The 22,115-nt window shown below is 57.1% G+C and overlaps 1 protein-coding gene across 1 annotated transcript in view; it reads left to right on the top strand.

The window, feature by feature from the left end:
• Positions 1 to 22,115, top strand: part of KIF13B (kinesin family member 13B) — a 78,451-nt gene that overhangs the window by 28,804 nt on the left and 27,532 nt on the right. Inside the window, exons 3-16 of the mRNA XM_029052790.2 lie at positions 7,355 to 7,367; positions 7,920 to 7,980; positions 9,830 to 9,922; positions 10,778 to 10,958; positions 11,878 to 11,965; positions 12,585 to 12,719; positions 13,429 to 13,541; positions 14,000 to 14,111; positions 15,473 to 15,685; positions 16,986 to 17,096; positions 18,244 to 18,378; positions 18,832 to 18,962; positions 20,734 to 20,820; positions 21,449 to 21,648. Of these exons, the coding sequence (XP_028908623.1) occupies positions 7,355 to 7,367; positions 7,920 to 7,980; positions 9,830 to 9,922; positions 10,778 to 10,958; positions 11,878 to 11,965; positions 12,585 to 12,719; positions 13,429 to 13,541; positions 14,000 to 14,111; positions 15,473 to 15,685; positions 16,986 to 17,096; positions 18,244 to 18,378; positions 18,832 to 18,962; positions 20,734 to 20,820; positions 21,449 to 21,648 (1,673 nt within the window). The remainder of the gene's footprint in view (positions 1 to 7,354; positions 7,368 to 7,919; positions 7,981 to 9,829; positions 9,923 to 10,777; positions 10,959 to 11,877; positions 11,966 to 12,584; positions 12,720 to 13,428; positions 13,542 to 13,999; positions 14,112 to 15,472; positions 15,686 to 16,985; positions 17,097 to 18,243; positions 18,379 to 18,831; positions 18,963 to 20,733; positions 20,821 to 21,448; positions 21,649 to 22,115) is intronic.

Here is a 22,115-nt window from a genome sequence, read left to right as displayed (position 1 = left end):
TACGGTGCTCTGCACCCAGCAAGAGCTCAGTAGATACGCTTGAATGAATGATCGGCACTGTGGCGTTTTGGCGCTACAACTGCCCAACTCCAGGAGAGAGCACTGCTGCCTTCGTGCTCCACACCCCCTCGCCAGCCTCATCCCGCTTCTCTTCTCCACCCTGAGCCCAGCCCCTCGGGGCTTCCCCGAGCCCACCCTCGCTCGCTGGGCACACGCTGTTTGGGCCGGGCATGGATCTTCTCTGTGGGCGCTGGCCCCAGGCTCCCGAGGGAGGACAGCGCCGTCTCGGTGCGGCCATCAGTGCAGTCCTTTGTCACGGGCCCGAAGGAAGGGTGGGGACCGTGGCTGGGGGAGGGAGGTGGAGCGGGGCTGCCGGTGGAAATGCCGTGTTGCATTTGGAGGGAGACGCTTCCCGCCGGCCCAGGGAGGAACAATAAATGGAAGCGGGCTAGCGCTAGATCGGCCCCGGCTGCGCCTCCTCGGGGAGGTTCAAGGGGGAGAGTTTAGAGCTGGGCATCCCGGGCCCTGGAGCGGACAGCCTCTAGACTATAAGCCCGTTGTGGGCAGGGAATGCGACTGTTTTGTGTTACATCGTACTCTCTCAAGCCCTCGGTACAGTAAACGCTCAATAAATGCCATTGACTGGCCGACGGCCAGAGGGTGGAGGGGGAATCGGGAACTGGTGTGAGGCCGTTGGATCCGTGGAGGTGGGAGGCCTCCCTGCAGGAGGCAGGTGAGTGGGCCGGAAGCGGAGGGCGCTGGGACGCAAGGGCACCTCCCCCGAATCGCAAGGACGGGTGCCCATTTTACGGAGCTGGGGGAACCGGGTCCGGTGGGCTGCGTGGGCTGCCGGGCAACCGAGAGCCCAGCGTGGAGTCAGCTCAGAGAGGGCTGGCCAGCCCAGTAGCCCGGGCCCTTAAGGAAGGTGACCCAGTTGTTCATGCCGGGGGCAGGCGCTCGCCCATCCAGGGTCCGTAGAATGGTGCCCCTTTAGTGGACAGAGCACGGTCCTGCGAGTCAGAAAGAACTAAGTTCTGATACCGGCTACTCCACCTGTCCGCCATGTGACCTCGGTCAAGTCACTTCACATCTCTGGGTCTCAGTTACATCAATTGTAAAATGGGGATTGAGACTTTGAGCTCCAGATGGGACAGGTACTGCATCCAACTCGATTTGCTTTTGTCCACCCCAGCGCTTAGTACAATGCCTGGCACATAGTGCTTGACAAATACCACCACCGTTATTATCGATATCATCATGGTTGCCAGCGGCCGGGCACCGGATCTCGGCCCTCTTGAGCCTGGTCCCAGAAGTGACCGTGGAGCTGGCCTAGAGGCCCCGGGGGAGCGGTTCAGCCACTGCGAGCGTTGGGGGAGCGGTTTGGCCGTTGGGGGCCTTGGAGGGGTCGTTTGGGCACTGGGCCCGCGGAGGCTCGGGCCTTGATGTTTTTTGTCCCCAGGCGGGTGGGCTGAGAGCAGATGGCAGGGGAAACTCCATCTTGGGGATCTGATGTTGGTCGCGCCGTTGGCCTTTGAAAAACAAAAAGGGCCTTCTTTTGGTCCTAAGCTGCTCTATGGAGTGGAGGGGCCAAAGGGTCAGGGTCGGGGGAGGAAGAGAATGTGTGAGGACCGTCGTCCGGGCCTACGCAGACGCTTGCCTTGTGTTGAGTCACTTCAAAGCAGTTTCCGAAGAATTGCAAACTTTGTCGGGGAGGAACGGGACCTTAGGCCTCAAATGGTCCTTCCCTTGCAGTCTCCAAGTCCCAACGGCGGGAGCCACAGTGCCCCCGTCGGGCAGCCTACGGGAACAAAGTGCCCAGCCCTCGCTTGGCACGACGATGGGCAGGTGGCCCGTGGGTCCCGTCCGCTGGGTGTAAGCCCCCTAAATCGAGTGGGAATGCAGCAGCGGGAGGCCCGGACTCTCCAATGCCTGAAGACATTACCCGGGAACCCCCTTCCGTTGAGTTCACTCAAACCCCGGCTTGGAAGGAAGCAATGTGGCCTGGTAGAAAGCGTCCAGGCCTGCGAGTCAGAGGACGTGGGGCCTAATCCCCACTCTGCCACTGACCTGCTTTGTGACCTTGGGCAAATCACTTGACTTCTCTGGGCCTCAGTTTCTTCCTCTGTAAAATGGGAATTCAATACCTGGTCTTCCCTTCGAGTTAGACCCCGAGCCCCTGACAGGATAGGGACCGTGTCTCACCTGGTGAACGTGTGTCTAATACGGTGCTTAATACAGTGCTTGGCGCATACTGTTTATTCTCCCTAGCTCTCGTCCTCTCCCCAGCACTTAGTTCAGTGCTCTGCATCCAGTAGACCGTCAGCTCCGGGAGGGCAGGGATCGTGTCTGCTAACTATTGCACTCTCCCTAGAGCTCAGTACAGCGGTCTGCACGTAGTCTGTGCAGTTGCTGGATCAAAACGGTTGCCCCAAGAAACCCCTGTCTCTTGTGACCTAGCACCAGGGCAGAGGGAGGAAGAGAGGGATTGAGGGTTTGAGAGAGCAAGAGCTTGGCGATGTCCTTGTCCTGCGTTTCCTCAGGGTTCCGGTCGCTCAACTCGCCCCCTCACTGTATAGGTGTGATCTGTTCCATTCTTAGAAAGTCACAAGAGCAAAAACCTAGGCCGCTCGAAGTCCCGGTTCCCCCTCTCAGTTTCCAGCGGCCTCTGATCGCCTTCCCCGCACCGCATGAAGCAGTGGCCAGGGACGGGGAGGTGAGTGGACGGCCTCACCATGGCCCCTATGGCATCAGCTGGGGAGGAGCCCACTGGGCTCCCGGGTTATCGCTGTGGGGTCCGACGACCAGCTGGAGCCCATCCCCTGGCGTGGCCGCCCCAGATTCTCTCTTCAGTCGGGAGAATCGGGGCCGTCTCCCCTTTCAGATTCAATTCTGACATCATTTCTCTGTGCTCTCGGGGTCGGATTCTGAGGGATAGTACGTTATTCGGAAGGAGGGGGCAGCAGGTGAGGGAGACCACTCTCCAGGCCATTGAGGGCTGTGCTCTGGGGGGGGATGGGGTCCGAAGAAAGGGCAGTGTGAGCGGGCCCCGAGCACAGGGAAAACGCGAGTGCGGGACATTTCGCTATTGAATGGGATTCCTGGAGCCGGAGTTGTGGGAGGTGATGGGGGGGCGGGTGCCAGAGGGAGGGGCGGGCGAGGGAGGGAGTTAAGGTTGGTGGCTTCTCTGAGATGTTGTGAAGGAAGATAGCTTCTGGCCAGCGAGAGAAGCAGCGGGATCGTGCCCTCGTCTTCTCACTCACTGCCCTCTGTGGTCGGAGGGCCTGCCCGGCTGCCATCTTAGATTTTCGTCAGCCCGTCATAGAGGAAACAGTGTGGTGGTTGAAGCGGTGCACCGAGTGCCCACCGGCCACAAGCCCTGTACTAAGTGCTTGGGAAAATCCGAGAGAAGCGTGGTCTAGTAGAACGGGCCACTGATTTGTTCTAGTTCCAAGGAAGTCATCAAAGGGGAGTTGAGAGGCATTTCCCGTGGCCCCAGCTGGTCTCTGCCCCCGGGGCCCCTGGCCTGCAGTTCCCTTCAGAAGGGAGGGGCAGACTGACGTCACTGACGAATGGTCAGTCGGGCACTCTCATTTTCAAGTCGGCCAGTGCGGTCGTTCTGGCCCAGCCGGACAAGTCTGACACCTACAGCCTCTCTGCGGGTTATATCGGCAGCTGAGCGAAATGCACACCCCACGGGCCCTCGATTCCCCTTCCCCCTCCTCCATCTCGGCCGAGGAAGTCTCTGCCTATCCCGGGCATGCTCTGTGCCCGCCGGGCTGAGTCCGAAAGCTGCTGCTCTTTCTCTTCGGCCCCTCTTCGCCTCCGGTAGAACGGAACACCTGGAAATTGCAGCCTTGCCTCCCACCCCGCCCCCGTACCCTCAGCCTCCTAACCAACCACCGTGGCTCGGGAACAGTCTACCTGCCCCCGGCATGCTTCCCTGGGAACTGGCACCGGCCCCCCTCTGCCCCATCGCGGAGACCCCAGCCCATCCTCTCGGCCGCCCCAGCGGGAGAGAGAACAGCATCTGCAGCGCGAGGCCTCCTTAAAACCTCAGGAAGACTGCTGGCCGTGGGAGCCACTGCTTTGGTTTTGGGAACGCCATGGGCTCTGAATCACGAGGAGCCTGAAATTCTGCTCCTCCAGCCATAACTCCCTGTTGACTTGTGTTTTTATTCTATGTATTGTGTATTTGACCTCCTGTCTTAGTGTTTTAGTGTTTTATTGTTTCATTGCTCCCGATGTGTCTGTCTCCTGGCTTCTCCCCGACCTTTAATCACAGATCGGGAGCTCCTCGAGGGATGGGGTCTGTGCCTAATTCCCACTTGTATTCTCATTCCCAGTGCTTACTACACTGCCGTGCATACAGTAAGCTGTTAATAAATACCATTTCTACTGACGTCTGACTGTAGACTCTCCAGCCTGTACGTCAGTGGACTGCCCTGGCCATCTTACAACCCATGAAGGGTTTGAGGGTAAAACTCTCTCCCTGGCCCTCCCCCGCCCGGCCTCACCCTGGCTGACCACAAGCACTTTGGGTGTGGCAGCAGAAATGAGCTGTTGAGAAGTCCAAGCCCCGTCCAGCTGGTCCTTTGAAAGAGAGACCCTCAGCCCACCATCCGAGGCCATTTGGGAGGGTCCTGAAACATCTCCCATCTCATCGGCACTCTTTCTCTGGGGCCGCTGGGGCCTTGCAGATGGGCAGAATACCAAGGGCGGACACTGGGCTTTGTCACCGCAGGGTCGGACGATCAATTAAATATGAGACGGAAACCGGAGTCGGCCGCCCAGCGCGGTAGACAGAGGGACCCGAGCGGACAGTTGGCATGGCACGGTGGGGCGGGAAGAGGTTGCATTTCCCTCCTGGACTCTGGCCGGGCCCCGTGGAAATGGAGAAAGGTTCACGGGGAGCTGAAGGGATGGGGGTGGAAAGACCAGGGATAGGTCATCCGAGGAAGCGGAGTGGCAGACAGCCAGATGTTTCTGTGACCTGGGTAAATTTGATGGACTTCCGGAAGGGGCTCTGGACAGTGGCTGCTTAAGTCCGACCACCCGGGGGAGATTGATCGAAGGCTCACGGCTTGGCCACCTGTCAACTGGGTAAGGAACGCAAGTCTCAGTGCCGAAGGGGACCTCCAGAAGTCAGATGGCTCAATCCCCTGCCCATAAGCCGATGGAGGCCCGAGAACGATGGGAGTTGAGGGCGTGGGTCGGTCTACCGCCCTGGACCGTGACCTGAGGAGGAGGTTTTTAAAGAGGTTCCCGGAAGCCCACTTAGGTCCTTGAGGTCTACATGATGTTAACTTTTGGGGCTTCTGGGAAGATTTCCCTGGTGCTTTGGGAGAGGGCCAGAAATCATATGAAGTAAGGCACGAATGAAAGTAAACTTGAGGACTCATGCAGGGGAAATGGACAGAGATGTGCTCTGACACAGGGCCCCTAAAGGTCCCTGGCCCCTCGCTACCTCCAATCAGCCAGGCACCCAATCAATCGGCGATACTGATTGAGCTCCTAATGTGGGCAGAGCACCCTATTAGTTACTTGGCAGAGTACAGTAGACTTAGAAGACGTGATCCCTGCCCACAAGGAGCTAACAGTCAAGCTGAGGAGACGTTACTGAAGTCATTTACAATAGGAGCAAGAAGGAAAAGTGGAAAATGTAGGATGTGGTGCTTACATAGTAATAACGATGGTATTTGTTAAGCGCTTACTATGTGCCAAGCGCTGTTCTAAGCACTGGCGTAGATACAAGGCAAGTAGGTTGTCCCATGTGGTGCTTACAGTCTTAGTGTGTACTAAGGTGCTGGGGGAGATAGAAGATAATCAGGGCAGACACAATCTCTAACCTGTATGGAACTCCCAGCCTAAGGAAAGGATGTAAATAAACCTCTCTAGACCGTAAGCATATTGTGGGCAGGTAATGTGTCTACCAAGTCTGTTTTATTGTGTCCTTCCAAGCTATTAGCACAGTGCTCTGCACACAGTAAGCAGTCAATAAATTACAGCGACGGGCTGATACACCTCCTCACCGTCCCTCGGTCTCTCCTATCCCGCCGTCAACCCCTGGGCCACGTCCTCCCGCGGTCCCGGAACGCCCTCCCTCCTCACCTCCGCCAAACTGATTCTCTTCCCCTCTTCAAAACCCTACTTAAAACTCACCTCCTCCAAGAGGCCTTCCCAGACTGAGCTCCTCTTCTCCCTCTACTCCCTCTGCCACCCCCCCTTTACCTCTCCGCAGCTAAACCCTCTTTTTCCCCTTTTCCCTCTGCTCCTCCACCTCTCCCTTCCCATCCCCACAGCACCGTACTCGTCCGCTCAACTGTATATATTTCCGTTATCCTATTTATTTTGTTAATGAATTGTACATCGCCTCGATTCTATTTAGTCGCCATCGGTTTTTACGAGATGTTCTTCCCCTTGACTCTATTTATTGCCATTGTTCTTGTCTGTCCATCTCCCCCGATCAGACCGTAAGCCCGTCAAACGGCAGGGACCGTCTCTATCTGTTGCCGACTTGTTCATCCCAAGCGCTTAGTACAGTGCTCTGCACATAGTAAGCACTCAATAAATACTATTGAATGAATGATAGAAGCTCAGGCAGTTTCTCTTTGTGTTTATTAATGGGAGCAAGTCTCCTTTCTCTCCCAGCCCCCAGGAGGCCACGGTGCCCACATGTGCCCACTGGCACCAGTGTGTGCGCATTTACGTCGGCACCCACACATTCCTGTCGAGCCACTCTGTTTTCACCCCAGCGGGCAGTGCCTTTCTCGGAGCCCCCTCTTCAGGAGTAGAGTCCCGTTTGTCTTTTCTAACTCTCTTTCCCCCCAAAGCTAAGGGAAGGCAGGAGTCAGGAGGATGAGAGCCCTGATTTCTTTTCTCCTCTTCCCTCCCGTCCGCCCCGCCTCCGGCCCCCTCGGCATTCCCCACCCCCCCACATCACCATCTGGACCCCCCCCAGTACTGAACCCACCCATATCTGATGCCAGGCGGCAAGGAGCTCCGCGGCCTTGCCTCTGGTCCTTCTCCCTCCTCTTGCCCTCCATCAATGTGAAAACGACCTCCCCGAGGAGGCCATAGTTGGGGGTGGGGAGCAGGGGTTGGTGCTCCATTGATCCGCTGCCAGATTCTCTCCGGGGGCAAATGGTCCCCTCTTACTGAAGATTGACGTTCACCATTGGCGCTGGCATCCCCTGTTCCCGGAATGGAAGTGAATGATTGAGTCGCTTTGATTTTCACCCCATTGTTTGCCACAGAGAAAGTAACAAGGTACCAACTGAGTCTCACGTTGATTCTTCTTTTCTTTTCTCTTACCCCGCTTGGATGCCCGATGACCACCTTCTCCTGGGGACTACAGGGGCCAGCCCAAGGTAAGGCATCCTGTTGGGAATTTCCCGTTACCTGAAATAATAATAGTAATAATAACATCAACCGTCATTGTGGTATTTAAGTGTTTACCCCTTGACACCCACTGTAATAAGCAATGGGGTAGATGAGGGTTATGGGATCGAACACAGCCCCTGTCCCGCATGGGCTTACAGTTCAAGATGAAGGGAGAATTAATATCTTGTCCTCGTTTTTATAGAGGAGGAAACTGAGGCACCAAGAAATTGAGACATACCCAAAGTTACCCAGCAGAGCTGGCATTAGAACCCAGGTGTCCTGACTCCCTGGCCCGTGCTCTTTCCACTAGGCCGTGCTACCTCTCGCAGTTAACTTCCGAATGAGGTTATGCCAGTTTTAAAGGTGGAGATGGTACGATCTCCACTAGACAACCAGCTCCCTGTATGCTGAATCTTGTGTTGTACCCTCCCAGGCACTCAGTACAGTGCTCGCACAAAGTGCCCACTAAATGCCGTGGATTGATTGAGGATGACTTTCTTTCTCTCAGTGTACCTGTCTGTTGTTTTGTTTCGTGGCAGGTGTTTGCTTACGATCACTGTTTCTGGTCGATGGACGAAAATGTCCAAGAAAAATATGCAGGTAACTCACCGGCTGCCGTGGTCTCGGGGGTCCAGCTCAGGCCATGGGGCCACGACTCGCAGCCACCCCAAAGCCGCAGAGGGACCCTCAGCGTCCCCTCGTACGTGTGGGTTGCTGGGCCAGGAGTGGCATGGAGAAGGGAAGTCAGACCGGACCTGGAGGGAAGGATCCCGGGGCTTCCAGACCCCAGCTTTGCCCATGCCACCAAAGCCCCCGTTTGGAACCCCCGAGGGCAGGGGCCGTGTCTCCCAGTTCCATCACACTCTCCCAAGCGCTCAGCACCATGGTCCGCATACTGTAGACCCTCAAGAACACCCACCCATAAATTGATTGTGTGGCCATCGTGGCTGTAAGTGTGGGTGGAAGGGATGAGGGGAACCATTCTTGGGGTTGTCATGGTTACCCTCCCTGTTGCGGAGCACAGAGGGCCAAGACGGCTATTCCCTTCCAGTCTTTGAAAATCCGTGGTTAAACCTTCCCAGTCGGGAGTTCTAATCTCATTGCCGTCTGCGGCCCTCTCACTGGGAGGCATTGACCCAACCCTCAGGTTCCCCAGGCTGTAGTCTCTCCTGGGCCCTGGGACGGGATGGAAGTCTGTGTGGAAGCTGGTGAGTCACCAATCCCAAGAAGCGAGAAAGCACTTTGCAAATAAATATAAAGTGCTTTGGACTTGCTAAATGGTATCCTTATTCTCCTTGGGGAGGGAGTGAGAGAGGGGGAAGCAGGAAGGCTTGGGAGGGGACAGTTGGGGGCGAGGAAAGTGACCAGATCACCAGGTGAAGTTGCCGAGAAGCAGCGTGGCCTAGTGGATAGAGAACAGGCTGAGAGTCAGAAGGACCTGGGCCCTAAACCCGGCTCTGCCACACGTCTGCTGTCACTTCTCTTCTCTGTGCCTCAGTTACCTTACCTGTAAAGTGGGGATTAAGACTGCAAGCCCCATGTGGGACATGGACTGTGTCCAGCCTGATTATTGTGTATCTACCCCAGGACATAGTAAGTGCTTAGTAAATCCCCCAAAAAAAAAAAAACCAACCCAAAAAACAACTCACCTACCCATCGTTTGGGTCTCGGACTTTGTGAGACCTCCAAAATCTCAGGATGTGGGAATCCATACCCTTCACTGAGATGTGCCCCCGACAGTTTTTCAGGGGGTTCTCAGCCTCTGTCTTACCTTGAGGATAGTTTTGCAACCCCTCCTTGGTTCTTGTGGTAAAATCCCAGAAAAATTGCCAGAATGAGGTATCTACCAGGCAGTAGAGCTGATTCTGGGCTTTGGAGCACCAGAAGGGGGTTTTGGTTGCGGGAGCAGATGAGTAGGCATTGACCAATCCAACCATTTGGGTGGTCTCTCTTCTCTCAGCCGCATTAGCACCCGTGGGGTCTCAGGCCAGAGGTGCCCCCGGGAAATCGCCCACTACTCCTGGAAAGTGGGTTAAGAAGTGGGTCAAAGTGTGGGTTTTTTGTTGGTTTTCAGTTATACTTGTTAAGCGCTTACTGTGTGTCAAACACTGTTCTAAGCACTGGAATATTTGTGGTTTTTCTTAAGTGTTTACTTGTTCAGCGCTTACTATGTGCCAAGCACTGGGGTAGGAACAAGATAACCAGGTCCCACATGGGGCTCACATGTAAGCCCCATGTAAGAGGAAGAGCAGGTATTGAATCTCTGTTTCGCAGGTGAGGGAAGCAACCCCAGAGAAGTGAAGTGACTTGCCCGAGGTCACACAGCAGACAAGGGACAGAGCTAGGATTAGAACCCAAGTCCTCCAACTCCCAAAGCCCGAGGGCTTTTGACTAGAACGACCCGGGGAGATCCAGCTTCTCATGTCGCATCTTTCTCTGCCCTGCCCAGGCCAAGATGTGGTTTTCCAGTGCCTCGGAGAGCCCGTCCTGCAGAACGCATTCGAAGGCTACAACGCCTGCATCTTCGCCTATGGCCAGACCGGTGAGCAGCCCCTGGCCCGCTGGGCACCGGGTGACCCTGTGGGTCAGAACCTGGCCTGCCTTCGGGCAAGCGGGGAGGCGAATGACCGGGCTGGGTGAGTCTGGTGGGCAGCGGGCCGGGGAGCCCTCTACGTTCTCCCCCCACCTCCCCCTTGCTGCTCGTGGCTCCTCCGGCTTACGCTATCCATAGTGGGGCGGGCATCCGGGCTGACCAGTGGCCACTGGCTGATTGGTGGAGTGGGCGTCCATGTCATTTTACCACAGAAGGACTGGCATTGATCGACTATAGGTGTGCACATCTGTGGCATTTAACCCGAGAGACTGCCATTGATTGTCCTTTCATTTCCATTTATCCTGAGTGATAAACTCTCTTTGATTGGGCATCCTTGACCAGTTTGCCGTGAGTGGTCAAGTACTGTGGGTGGATGGATGGAATGGGCATCCGTGCCAGGTTGTCCTGCATGACTAACCACCGTTCCTTGGACTCATGGAGTGGGCGTCCATGCCAGTTACCCAGAATGAATCAGCTTCACTTTCTCAGTCAGTGCCCGTGGGCACAGTGGTGACTAAATCTGATTCGCCTTGAACTGAGCGTTGCCGGCCAAGCCCGTTCATTACCCAGGAGGGCCCTCTGAGCGGGAGGTCGTGCCAAAGGGCGGTCACTTCCGATGAATCCACCCTCCCGGGTCGAGCCTCGGGCACGGCTCCCTCCCTGCAAGCTCCCGTCCGTCCCGGGCAGGTGGAGGTCAAGGAAGAGAAAGCTCCTCCCCAGGGAGAGAGCCGTCACTTCTCCCCCCCGACGGGGCTTCCCTCCCCACGCCCCGCTCCCGCGATAACTCTCGCTTCTGTCCCTCAGGATCCGGAAAGTCCTACACCATGATGGGCACAGCTGACCAACCTGGCCTAATCCCAAAGCTCTGCAGTGGGCTCTTTGAACGAGCACAAAAGGAGGAGAACCAGGAGCAGAGTTTCAAAGTGGAAGTGTCCTACATGGAAATCTACAATGAAAAAGTCAGGGACCTCCTCGACCCCAAAGGGTAATGCTCCTGTGGGCTGGGACGGGGAGCGTTCCACAAGCCTCCTGACTTTGCCCCTGCCTCCTGTTCCTCTAAGCACCCCAAGACTCTAGACGTCTAATGTGGGATTTTCACAGACTCCAGCCCGCCACTTCCCAGGGCCGGCTTCCCACCTCTGGCCCCTCGCGGCGTGAGAAAATGTGCCACCCAGTCCTGGGCGTCTGATGTCATCACATCACACTTCTTGTGCACCACAGCAGTCTGATTGACATCATCGTATCACACCACACGTAGCACCCTTTATGACATCTTTACATTATAGCTCATGTGCCCAGGGCGTACTGTGTACATCATCCACATCACGCTATTGGTGCCTGTGCTCTAAGGGATCGGCATCCGGCGGAAGCCTGGAGGAACCCCCAACCTAAAACATTTCTCTCAGCTCCCGTGGCCACCCCTGATGCCACCCTGTTGGTCCGGGCTGTTGCATTCCCGCCCAACCCCTGGCCCCATGAATATGGGCCATTTTTCCCGCTCCTGGCGCTTCCAAATTGATGACCACTGCTCCCAGTGATGAGCCCCGAGGGGGTGGCTTAGTCCACGTCCCCGTTCTGAAGCCAGCCCCACTTCTGGCTTCGAGCCTCACACCCCAGAACCCTGCTTCCTCCTCCAGTGGTCCTGCCAGCTCCTCTACTGTCCCCAAGTACCCCATCCGCCCCCAGCTGGCCTCATGCTCGGCTTTGCTGATTTGACCTTTACAAAGCTCATCCCTGGGGTTCCAGCATCCAGTTACCCCAGCCCGTTCGGCACCGCCGACGGCTACCTCTCTGTCCAGTTGCGTATGGGAAGGGGTCCCTCGACGCCGTCCGTTTGGAGCTTTCAGTGTCCGCTCGATCACACCCTCTTTTCAAACTTTTTTGCACCCACCTCCCTACTTCAGAAGCCGCCAGACACTAAAAGTCAGAGAGCACAATGTCCTGGGGCCTTACGTGGACGGGCTGTCCAAGCTGGCCGTCACAAGCTACAAGGTACGTGGACGGTGGTGCCGCCAAGGCCGGGCTTCTGTCGCTGGGCCCTGGTCACCGATGATGGGACGTGGAAGGGAGGGGCTGGTAGAGGGATGTCACCTGCTTTTTTCTAGCTGTATTTGTTAAGCACTTGTTTTGGGTCAAACACTGTTCTAAGCACTGGGGTAGGTACAAGTTAATTAGGTCGGACACAGTCCCTGTCCTCCATGAGGCTCACAGTCAGGGAGAACAGCTATTAAATCCCCATTTTACAGGTGAGAGGATAGGCACAGAGAAGTTAAATCTTGGCTCTGCCACTCATCTGCTGTGCGACCTCAGATAGGTCACTTAACTTCTCTCTGCCTCGATTACCTCGTCTGTAAAATGGGGATTAAGACTGTGAGCCTCATGCGGGACAGAGACTCTGTTCAACCTAACGAACATGTGCCCCAGCGCTTAGTACAGTACCTGGTACAGAGTAATCGCATAAAACATACCCTAAGAACACCACCACCACCAAAAAACAAATATCATTGATTCATTGATTGGCACACATCGGGAACATGGCCCCAGTGGCCCTCTGGAAGGCCGAGTTCTCGGTGGGGCAGAACGTGAAACCGGCTCCTACGTTTCCTTCCAGGACATCGAGTCCCTAATGTCCGAGGGGAACAAATCACGGACGGTGGCCGCAACCAACATGAACGAAGAAAGCAGTCGATCCCACGCTGTCTTCAAAATCATCCTGACGCATACGCTGTACGATGTCCAGTCTGGGGTGAGTGGGGCCCGGTCTGGTTGGTGGTCGGGGGAAAGCGGGTATGTCCCCTCCCAGTTGCAGCAGGGGCCGGAGATAGGCGCGGGGACCACGGACACAGGAGAAGTCAGAGGTCATTCATTCGATTGTATTTACTGAGTGCTCCTGTGTGCAAAGCACTGTACTCAGCGCTTGGGAGAGTACAATATAACAATAAACAGACACATTCCCTGCCCACAATGAGCTTATAGTCCAGAGGGGAAGACAGACATTAAGAGAAATATTTATCTCAGGCAGCAAGAGAGCTCTCCTGGAGCTGAGCTTCTATTGAGTTGGAGCGGGAAAACTGTGGCCATTCTGATCCTGGGAACGAGTAGAGCAATCTCCCCTGTCCTTGCAGTCTGCATTTTGGAGCTCAATTTCCACTTGCAGAGAGCTCGCCGTTGGCCCTCTCCCACCGCGGGTGGGGCCCAGTTGACCGCATCCTCCATTTAGCTCAAGACCAAGTTCTCGCCAGCTTTTCAAATGCCTGAGAACCCACTTTCCACCGTGGCACGGGGAGGGACTCACATCCGCTCTGGGTCTGCCCATTCCCGGAGGTGGCCACTCGGTGAAGGCCGGACCCTGTGCCGGTAGCTCTCTCTCGGGGGCCGGACACTGCCCCTGGCCCTCTCTGGGGGGCCGGCCGAATCCCCGCCCCTCAACGAATGGTTCTCTGGTCTGTCCCCAGACATCCGGGGAGAAGGTGGGCAAGCTGAGCCTGGTGGACCTGGCGGGCAGCGAGAGAGCCACCAAGACAGGCGCGGCCGGGGACCGGCTCAAGGAAGGAAGCAACATTAACAAGTGAGGCTGGCGGGAATACCCTCTCTCACCCCAGGCGGGCACCGGCCGAGCAGTCCAGAAGGTGGATGCGTGGGTGTGTGTGTGGATTTGAGCATTCAGAACAGTGGCCGCAGAGGGAGGTGGGGGATCCTCAGTCAGCACCCCATGGGGTGTCCCCTTAGCGGGTCCCCACACCGGCCTCTCATTCTGCCACGGGTGTGTTGGCATGGGCTCGTGGCCTCCCTTTGTGGACCACCTGGAAGCGGACGAGTTGGTGGACACTAACTGAAGTGATCGGTCAGTAGTCACCCAGCCCGCGGGCGTCCGAATCCTCAGTCGGAGAAAGTAGAGATGCAGCGTGGCTCTGTGAATGGGGAGCTCTGCCCTGCCCGTAGCTCTGACCACGGACGCCTGGGTCACAGAGATGCTTTGGCCATCGGACCGCCGTGCTGACTCGCGGCTTCTCTGTGCCCACGCAGGTCCCTCACCACCCTGGGCCTGGTCATCTCTGCCCTCGCAGAACAGGGCGTCGGCAAGAACCGGAACAAATTCGTGCCGTACCGTGATTCGGTTCTCACCTGGCTGCTTAAGGTCAGTGCCGGTTTCCCTGGCCACGTTTGGCCAGGACAGAGCCCCGCCTCTTCCGGGGAGCCAAGGTGTGAGCCAGAGGTACCACCGTTACCCTGGCAGCTGATGGTCCTTTTCAGTGTGAAGGGCAAGCAGAGGTACTGCTGGGGGGCTGCAGGGCACGGGGAGGTTCTCTCAGGATCCTTTCCGACTCAGGGAGTGAGCCCAGATCCAGTGCTTCCCATCACGTCCGGGGCAGCCCACGAGGGTCACGACCTCAGTCTGTCTCCCCCGGAAGCACGTCTCTCCCTGCCTGAACCCCCAGAGCTGCTCCCGCCATCCTGCTCCCGGCTCGAGTTAACGAGATTGGAGGAGATCGGATGCCGGTCCCGTAGAACCGCTTTAATTAAGCTTAGCCAGATAGGCGAGTGGGAGACCTTCGAGATTTCCACAGCCACATGATGGCTCTCCGCCTCCTTTATCCTGAGGTCACCCCTCCCCTCTCCTACCAGAGACCGGTCGGGGGGTTAGTCAAGAACGGGCTCCTGGCGGAGGTGGCATCCCGGGAGGCGATGGGAGACGGAAAGGGGGGTGATCTGTCACATCTGAGGGGCAGTGGGAGGTCACTCCGGGTCATAGGCTGGGGAGCCAAGAGGGAAGTGCAGAAGGGGCAGAATTCCCCAGGAATGTGTCGGGGGGAAAGAAGAGAGCAGACCAAGAAAGGGCCGGCCCGCTAGTTGGGAAGGACATGCTGTCCACTCCAGGAATAAGAGCAGATGCTTCTTTGTGCCTGGACAGGGTCAGCCTGACATTCTTTTCTTGCCACCCTACTGAAAGGGCAACCTGGAGTCCTCCTCCTCCTCTTCCTCTCGGATGGTTTGGCACCACGTGCCCTAGCGAGGTGACCCCTAAAAACTATCCCAGTGGTAGAATTCTGAGCCTCGGGCATTCGTTGGATTGAGAATTGCTTGAAGGTAGGGATGCTGCCTTTAATGCATATGGTATTCTGCTAAGGACCAATACCACGCTCAGCACGTAGTGGACTGCCGATACACATTTGGTATGTGTGAAGGGGACAGGGACTGAGCTGCCCAGGCCTCCGGGCTGCCCTCTGGGCCGCCCTGTGCCACTCTGGACCCCGGGCTGTGGGCAGAGAGCTCTTCTGAGTTTTTAGGGGGGTACAGTAAGGGTTCCAGGAACGTCCACTATGCTTGAGGAGCTTGTAATCTAATGGGGAACCAAGGAGGTTTCATGTTGGATGAATAACGGAAGAGGCCGGAGAAACCTAGCTGTTTCCGGTAGAACTTAATCGGGGTGGGAAAAAGGGGCAAGGTCCGGGTGCCCCAGCGGCATTCACGTTCGGTTCCGTTCCTCCCTGTCCCCAGGACAGCCTCGGCGGGAACAGCAAGACGGCCATGGTGGCCACGGTCAGCCCGGCGGCCGACAACTACGACGAGAGCCTTTCCACACTGCGCTACGCGGACCGGGCCAAGAACATCGTCAACCACGCCGTGGTCAACGAAGACCCCAACGCACGCATCATCCGCGATCTTCGCGAAGAAGTGGACAAGCTCCGAGAGCAGCTGACCAAAGCCGAGGTACTGCTGGCTCTGGGTGGCCCCTGTGCCGGGGGGCTCTGGGTCCCTTCCCGGTCTGGAAATCGGGTGCCCGGTTGGGCTCCCCAGACCAGGTAGGTGGCCCAGCTGCATGCAGGGAGGGAGGGACTGTGTTAGGCTTGACCTTTTAAAAGGAGAATCCGTTCAGGCAGTCAGTCAATCGATAATCTTTCAATCATTGGTATTTATTCAACACTTACTCTGCGCAGAGCTCTTTAGTAGGCACTCGGGAGAGTGTTGATTTAACAGAATTGGTAGACACGCTCCATGCCCGCAGTGAGCTTGGAAGTCTAGAACGGGTTGATGGGCTATTAATATAAATCATATATAATGTATGTTATAGATATGAGCATAAGTGCTGTGGGTACTTTACAACAGTTAGCAGTCACATTCTCTACCCCCAACAAACTTCCAGTCTCAGTCATCTGATCCTTTGGAAACATCCCAGGCAATTGTATCTTCCACACATCTTTTTGGAAAATGAAAGTGTGGGGGCAGATGCAGACAGTGTGGGAATGAGAGGAGAAAATGGAAGTGCTCCACTCCCGGGAAGTGTCCAGCACAGGACTCTGCCCACTGAAAGCACCCAACACATCCTGAAGATCATGATGATGATGACCACGATAGAGAAAAAGCCACCAACTGGCCCCCACGTCCTCGTCCCTTCTTAGGTCTTGTTTTCAATTGTATTCAATCAATCGTATTTTCATTCAGTTGTATTTATTGAGCACTTACTGTGTGCAAAGCACTGTACCAAGTGCTTGGGAGGGTAGAATATGACAATTAGACACATTCCTCGCCCACAACGAGCTTACAGTCTAGAGTGTGAATGGGTCTGCTGTGGAAAGATGCTCTGATCCCGGGAAGCAAGGGAGTCCCCGCAGAGTGCAGCAGGAGCTGGCGGGGGGATCGGTCCAGAGCCACCGAGAGGCCCGCAGGAAGGTCCAGCGATGGTTCCTTATTTGGGGCTGGGGGTGACCCAGAGGTTCCTTCCCTCCCCGAGGTGCTGGGCTCTGGGCCGTCAGCGTGGGATCTGTAGGAGCCCGGGAGGTTTTCCGCCCCACCGCCGGCCCCGGGGACAGGAGAGGTCCCTCGGTCAGGGGGCGGGGGACACAATAGCCACCCTGTGGGCTGCAGACAAGCCGGCGTGTGTCCGCGAGAGCCGGGACGGGGCAAGCTGACACGTTTGTCCCCTGGAGGCCCTCCCCGGCCTCCCCTGAGCGCGGTCGGCCGGCATTCTCCCCGGGCGGCCAGCGGACCGGTCTGTCTGACCTTCTCGCAGGCCATGAAGTCTCCGGAGCTGAAGGACCGCCTGGAAGAGTCCGAGAAACTCATCCAGGAGATGACCGTGACCTGGGAGGAGAAGTTAAGGAAGACGGAGGAAATCGCTCAGGTGAGGGTGGGCCCCTACAGGACGTGGAGGTGGCGGGGGTCCGCCCCTCTAGGGGTCGGGTGGTCCGGTTGACCCCCCGAAATCAGCCCTGTGGGGAAGCCATCGGGCTTCAGGCCCTGGAACCACTGGTGGTATTGCCACAGCTGAGGGCAGCAGAGACGAGAACCACCGTGGTCCATCGTAGGTTGGGCTGGTTGCTGCCGGAGCCCGCCTCTTAAGCCCGGGCACCCACCCCTATGCCCTGGGCGGCCACTGCTGGCTCCCTGGAGTCAGAAGGACCCGGGTTCTAGTCCCGGCTCCGCCACGTGTCTGCTTTGTGACCTTGGACAAAGCATTTCAGTTTTCTGGGCCTCATCTGTAAAATGGGGATTAAGACCTTGAGCCCCACGTGAGACACGTACTATGTCCAACCTGATTAGCTTGTATCTACCCCAGCACTTAGAACAGTGCCTGGCACGTAGTAAGCGCTTAACAAATTCCGTAAAAAAATCCTCCAAGCCCCCCAAAAAGCTGAAAACGAAAAAAAGCATATACCATGTCCCAAGTGCTGGGGTGGCTATTAGGCGATCGGATAGGACACAGTCCCTGACCCACAGAGAGGCTCATAGTCTAAGGGGGAGGGAGAGTAGGCACTGAGGAGACTGAGGCCTGGAGAAGTGAAGGGACTTGCCCAGCGTCACGCAGCGGAATCAGAATTAGAACTCAGGTCTCCTGCCTCCTAGTTCTGCGCTCTTCCCCGTTAAGTCACACTGACTTAAAGTTGCTGGTCTGTCAACTCCGGGAGGGCTGGGATCATGCCTACTAACGCTATTGGACTCTCCCAACTGCTTAGCACAGTGCTCTGCACAGAGCAAACGCTCAGTCAACATTGCTCGCTGACTTGATGGGGAGGGGAGAGAAAATGCACTGACATTTCCCTCGACTATGGGCTGGACTCCCCGGGCTTGTGGGCGGGCCCCCGAGCCCCCCTTCCGAACAGATCGATTGATCCTGGCCTCGTGGCCCCGGAGAGGCCCCCGGAGCCCACCTGCCCACCGGAAACGCCCCCCGGGCCCCGGAACCTGGGCTTGGTTCTCCCAGGGACTAGCTGAGCTCCCCGCGCCGGTTCGTCGTCCCGTGACCTGACGGTTCCCTCGCTGTGGGGCAGGAGCGGCAGAAGCAGCTGGAGAGCCTGGGCATCTCCCTTCAGTCTTCCGGAATCAAAGTCGGCGACGACAAGTGCTTCCTGGTCAACCTCAATGCCGACCCCGCTCTCAATGAGCTCCTCGTGTACTACCTCAAGGTAAGCGGTCCCCGGCGTCCCATCTCTCGATTCTTCTCCGGTGGGACCCGTGTCTCTGTCCAATCATCCTTAGATGAGGCCACACCTGGCCACTGTCTCCCCCTTAAAGTCGTGGGGAGCTCATCCGATGCCTGTAAGCCCCCCAGGGCTCTGGAGTTTATTGTTGTATTGTACTTTCCCAAGTGCTTAGTACAGTGCTGTGCACATAGTAAGCGCTCAATAAATACAGTTGAACGAATGAACGGAGTGTCCTTTCTCCTGTAATAAGGGGGAGTGCTCCGCCCTCCTGCAATGATGAAGATGGTATTCGTTAAGCGCTATGTGCCAAGCACTGTCCTAAGCACCGGAATAGCGAGGAGCGGTCAGTTCTGTAATATAGGGGAGCGGTCACCCCTCCTAGAATGCGGGGCCACGCTCCTCTCCGCCGGAGCTGACGTCCGGTCGTCCCCCCAGGAGCACACGCTGATCGGGTCGGCCGACTCCCAGGACATCCAGCTGTGCGGGATGGGCATCCACCCGGAGCACTGTGTCATCGACATCACCCCCGAGGGCCACGTCGTGCTCACCCCCCAGAGGAGCACGCGGTAAGACCCCCCCCGCTGCCCCTCCGCCGGCTGGTCGTCGCCACAAAGGATGCCCCTGGGATGTCCTCCTGGGGACACGCCGGGGATGCCCTGTGGTCACCGTGGGGTCACCCTGGAGGCCCACCCGGGGGGCCCCGGGGATACCATCTAGTGGGTTTTACTCTGGCTTTAGAATCCGTGAGAGTCCCTGAATGGCAGATCGGCCATTTCCCTCTCCACGCTCATACTGAGGGGTTCGGGGCAGGCTCACCCTGAGGGGGTGTGTTTGGGGGGGGGCGGTCTCTGTCCCCGTGCCCCTGTCCCCATCCTTAAGGGCCCATCCCGCAGGGATGGAATAGAAGCTGTGGAGTGTGTGGATGTGAAGGGGTCCTAGTGGGCTTCCTTACCACACCCCCTTTTCTGCCCCTTAGGGTACCCCAGTGCCCCTCCTCCACCTCCCTGCTTTCTTCTCCCCCCCGCCCCACAGCCGGCAGCCTGGCTCCTCTTCCCTGGCAATGCCCATCTCTCGGTGCCCAGAGGAAGAGGAGCCGCTGTGACTCCTCGACCTAGAAATGAGAAGAGGGGCGGGGGTAGGATGAGGAGGAAGAAGAAAGAGGGTAGATTCATTCAATAGTATTTATTGAGCTCTTACTATGTACAGAGCACTGGACTAAGCGCTTGGAATGGACCGTTGGGCCACAGGTAGAGACAATCCCCGATTAGACCGTAAGCCCGTCACTGGGCAGGGATTGTCTCTATCTGGTGCCGAATTGTCCATTCCAAGCGCTTAGTCCAGTGCTCTGCACGTAGTAAGCGCTCAATAAATACTATTGAATGAATGAACGAACGAATGAATCCCTGCCCAGTGACGGGCTTACAGTCTAATCAAGAGAAGCAGCGTGGTTCAGTGGAACGAGCCCGGGGTTTGGAGTCAGAGGTCGTGGGTTCTAATCCCGGCTCCGCCACTTGTCAGCTGTGTGACTTTGGGCAAGTCACTTCACTTCTCTGGGCCTCAGTGACCTCATCTGTCAAATGGGGATGAAGACTGTGAGCCCCATGTGGGACAACGGGATTACCTGTATCCCGCCCCCCAGCGCTTAGAACAGTGCTTGGCAAATGCCATTATTAGTAGTAGTAATAGAACTGTGCTCATTTGTATATATTTTTATTACCCTATTTATTTTGTTAATGAGATGAACATCCCCTCGATTCTATTTTTTGCAATTATTTTTGTCTGTGTCTGTCTCCCCCGATTATTCATTCAGTAGTATTTATTGAGCGCTTACTATGTGCAGAGCACTGTACTAAGCGCTTGGAATGGGCAAATGGGTAACAGATAGAGACAGTCCCTGCCCTTTGACGGGCTTACAGTCTAATCGGGCTTACAGTCCGTCAGTGGGCAGGGATTGTCTCTATCTGTTAGCGAATTGTCCATTCCAAGCGCTTAGTACAGTGCTCCGCACATAGTAAGCGCTCGATCAATACTATTGAATGAATGAATGAATGGTATTAGAAAGGACAGGCTTGGGGTTCGATGGTGTGCCGCGCCCCCTGCCGGCCACTGTGTGAAAGGTCTCCAGGCCGATGGGCTGCCGCGCCCCCTGCCGGCCACTGTGTGAAAGGTCTCCAGGCCGATGGGGTGCCGCGCCCCCTGCCGGCCACGCTCGGGTACTGTCCAGGCTGACTCTGGCGCGCCTCCTGCTGGCCGCCGGAGGAGTGGGCCGGGCCGGGAGCCCGGGCGGCGGTTTGTCCCCCAAACCCTGCAAGGTTTTAACCTCTCGCTCCCCAACAGAACCTTTGTCAATGGCTCCGCCGTCTCCAGCCCTACCCAGCTGCACCACGGAGACCGGATACTGTGGGGAAACAACCATTTCTTCAGGTACGGGGATGAGGGGAAGGCGGGCGGGCTCTTGGGAATAGCCTCGCAGGCTTCGGCCTAGAGGCAGGCGAAGAACCTGTGCGACCCTGGACAAGTGGGGGTCCCTGACTCGGCCGTGGCCCCCGGCAATTATCGACAGCTCATTCATTCACTCCCTCGCCTTGCCTCCACCCGGGGACACACGTTGGGGGGCCTAGTGGGTAGGAGGGTGCCCGACGGGCCGAGGGGTAGCGCGCCAGGCTCGGGCCATGGCACGGCCCCCGGCGTCCACTGCCGGACCAAGCCCCGTAGGCCAGACCTGCCGCTCCGATCCCGGGCAGACACCGTGGGCTCTCGCCTCTGTCTGTCTGGGGTCTCCCCGGGCCCTAGATTGGCATCCTGGGACAAGCAAGTCGATGACCTGAGCAGCTGCTCAGGGTAGGGCGGGGAGAAGCACCGGTAGAGGAAGCAGACACCGGTCCCCTGAGCTCTCCGTCCCTGAGCACTACAGGGAGCGTAAGACCACTTCGGGGGCAACCCCGAGGTCAGCCGGGGAGGATGCCCCCCGCCACCCTCCCCCCGGCACTCCTAGCACGTGCTGGAGGCGGCGCCACCAGGAGAACCTCGTCCTGTCTGCTTCTTTCCACAGGCTCAATTTGCCCAAGAAGAAAAAGAAAGCGGAGAAAGAGCAGGGGGAGGAAGAAGGGGAGCGCGAGAACTCCATCAGGAGCGGCAGCGACCAGGCCGACGCCGATGGGGACTCCTCCTCCAGCGAGGTGTCCAGCGAAAGTCACTTCAACTTCGAGTACGCGCAGCTGGAGGTTACCATGAAGGCCCTGGGCACCAACGGTGAGCCCCGCCGAGGCCCCAGGCCGGCGGCCCGCGGACGGGGTGGGAGAAACTGCCCAGAGGGATGGACAGGATCACCCAAGCTCAACCTGCTGGGACTAAAATTCCTGAGTTTCTTCAGCCCAGACTCCTAGGCTTTGGCACAACGCAGCGTTTTCATTCACTCTCTCCTCCGAATGCCCTCGTACTGGGTCCCTCTCGGGGAAGTTCGGAGGGCTTTTATGGTTGCCCTCTCACCCTGCCCTCAAGGGGCTTACAGTCCTAGCGGGACACAGGCAGTTGTAGATTATCTGAGAGATGGGAGACGAGGAGGTACAGAGGATTCAGCCGGTACCAGCAGGGAGCTGAAAGGATGAGCAAAATAAGTGACGAAACAAGGAGCGTGAGGAAGTCCTGAAGAGTGGTATTGGAGAGGGGTGAGGGATGATTCAGTCTAGAGGGGCCACTTGATCAGGGAGGTCCTCCTG

The sequence above is a fragment of the Ornithorhynchus anatinus genome, chromosome X2 (genome assembly GCF_004115215.2).
Source record: "Ornithorhynchus anatinus isolate Pmale09 chromosome X2, mOrnAna1.pri.v4, whole genome shotgun sequence".
Taxonomy (NCBI): domain Eukaryota; kingdom Metazoa; phylum Chordata; class Mammalia; order Monotremata; family Ornithorhynchidae; genus Ornithorhynchus; species Ornithorhynchus anatinus.
The sequence above is the reverse complement of the archived record's forward strand: the minus strand, read 5'-3'. Positions and strand labels throughout refer to the sequence as shown.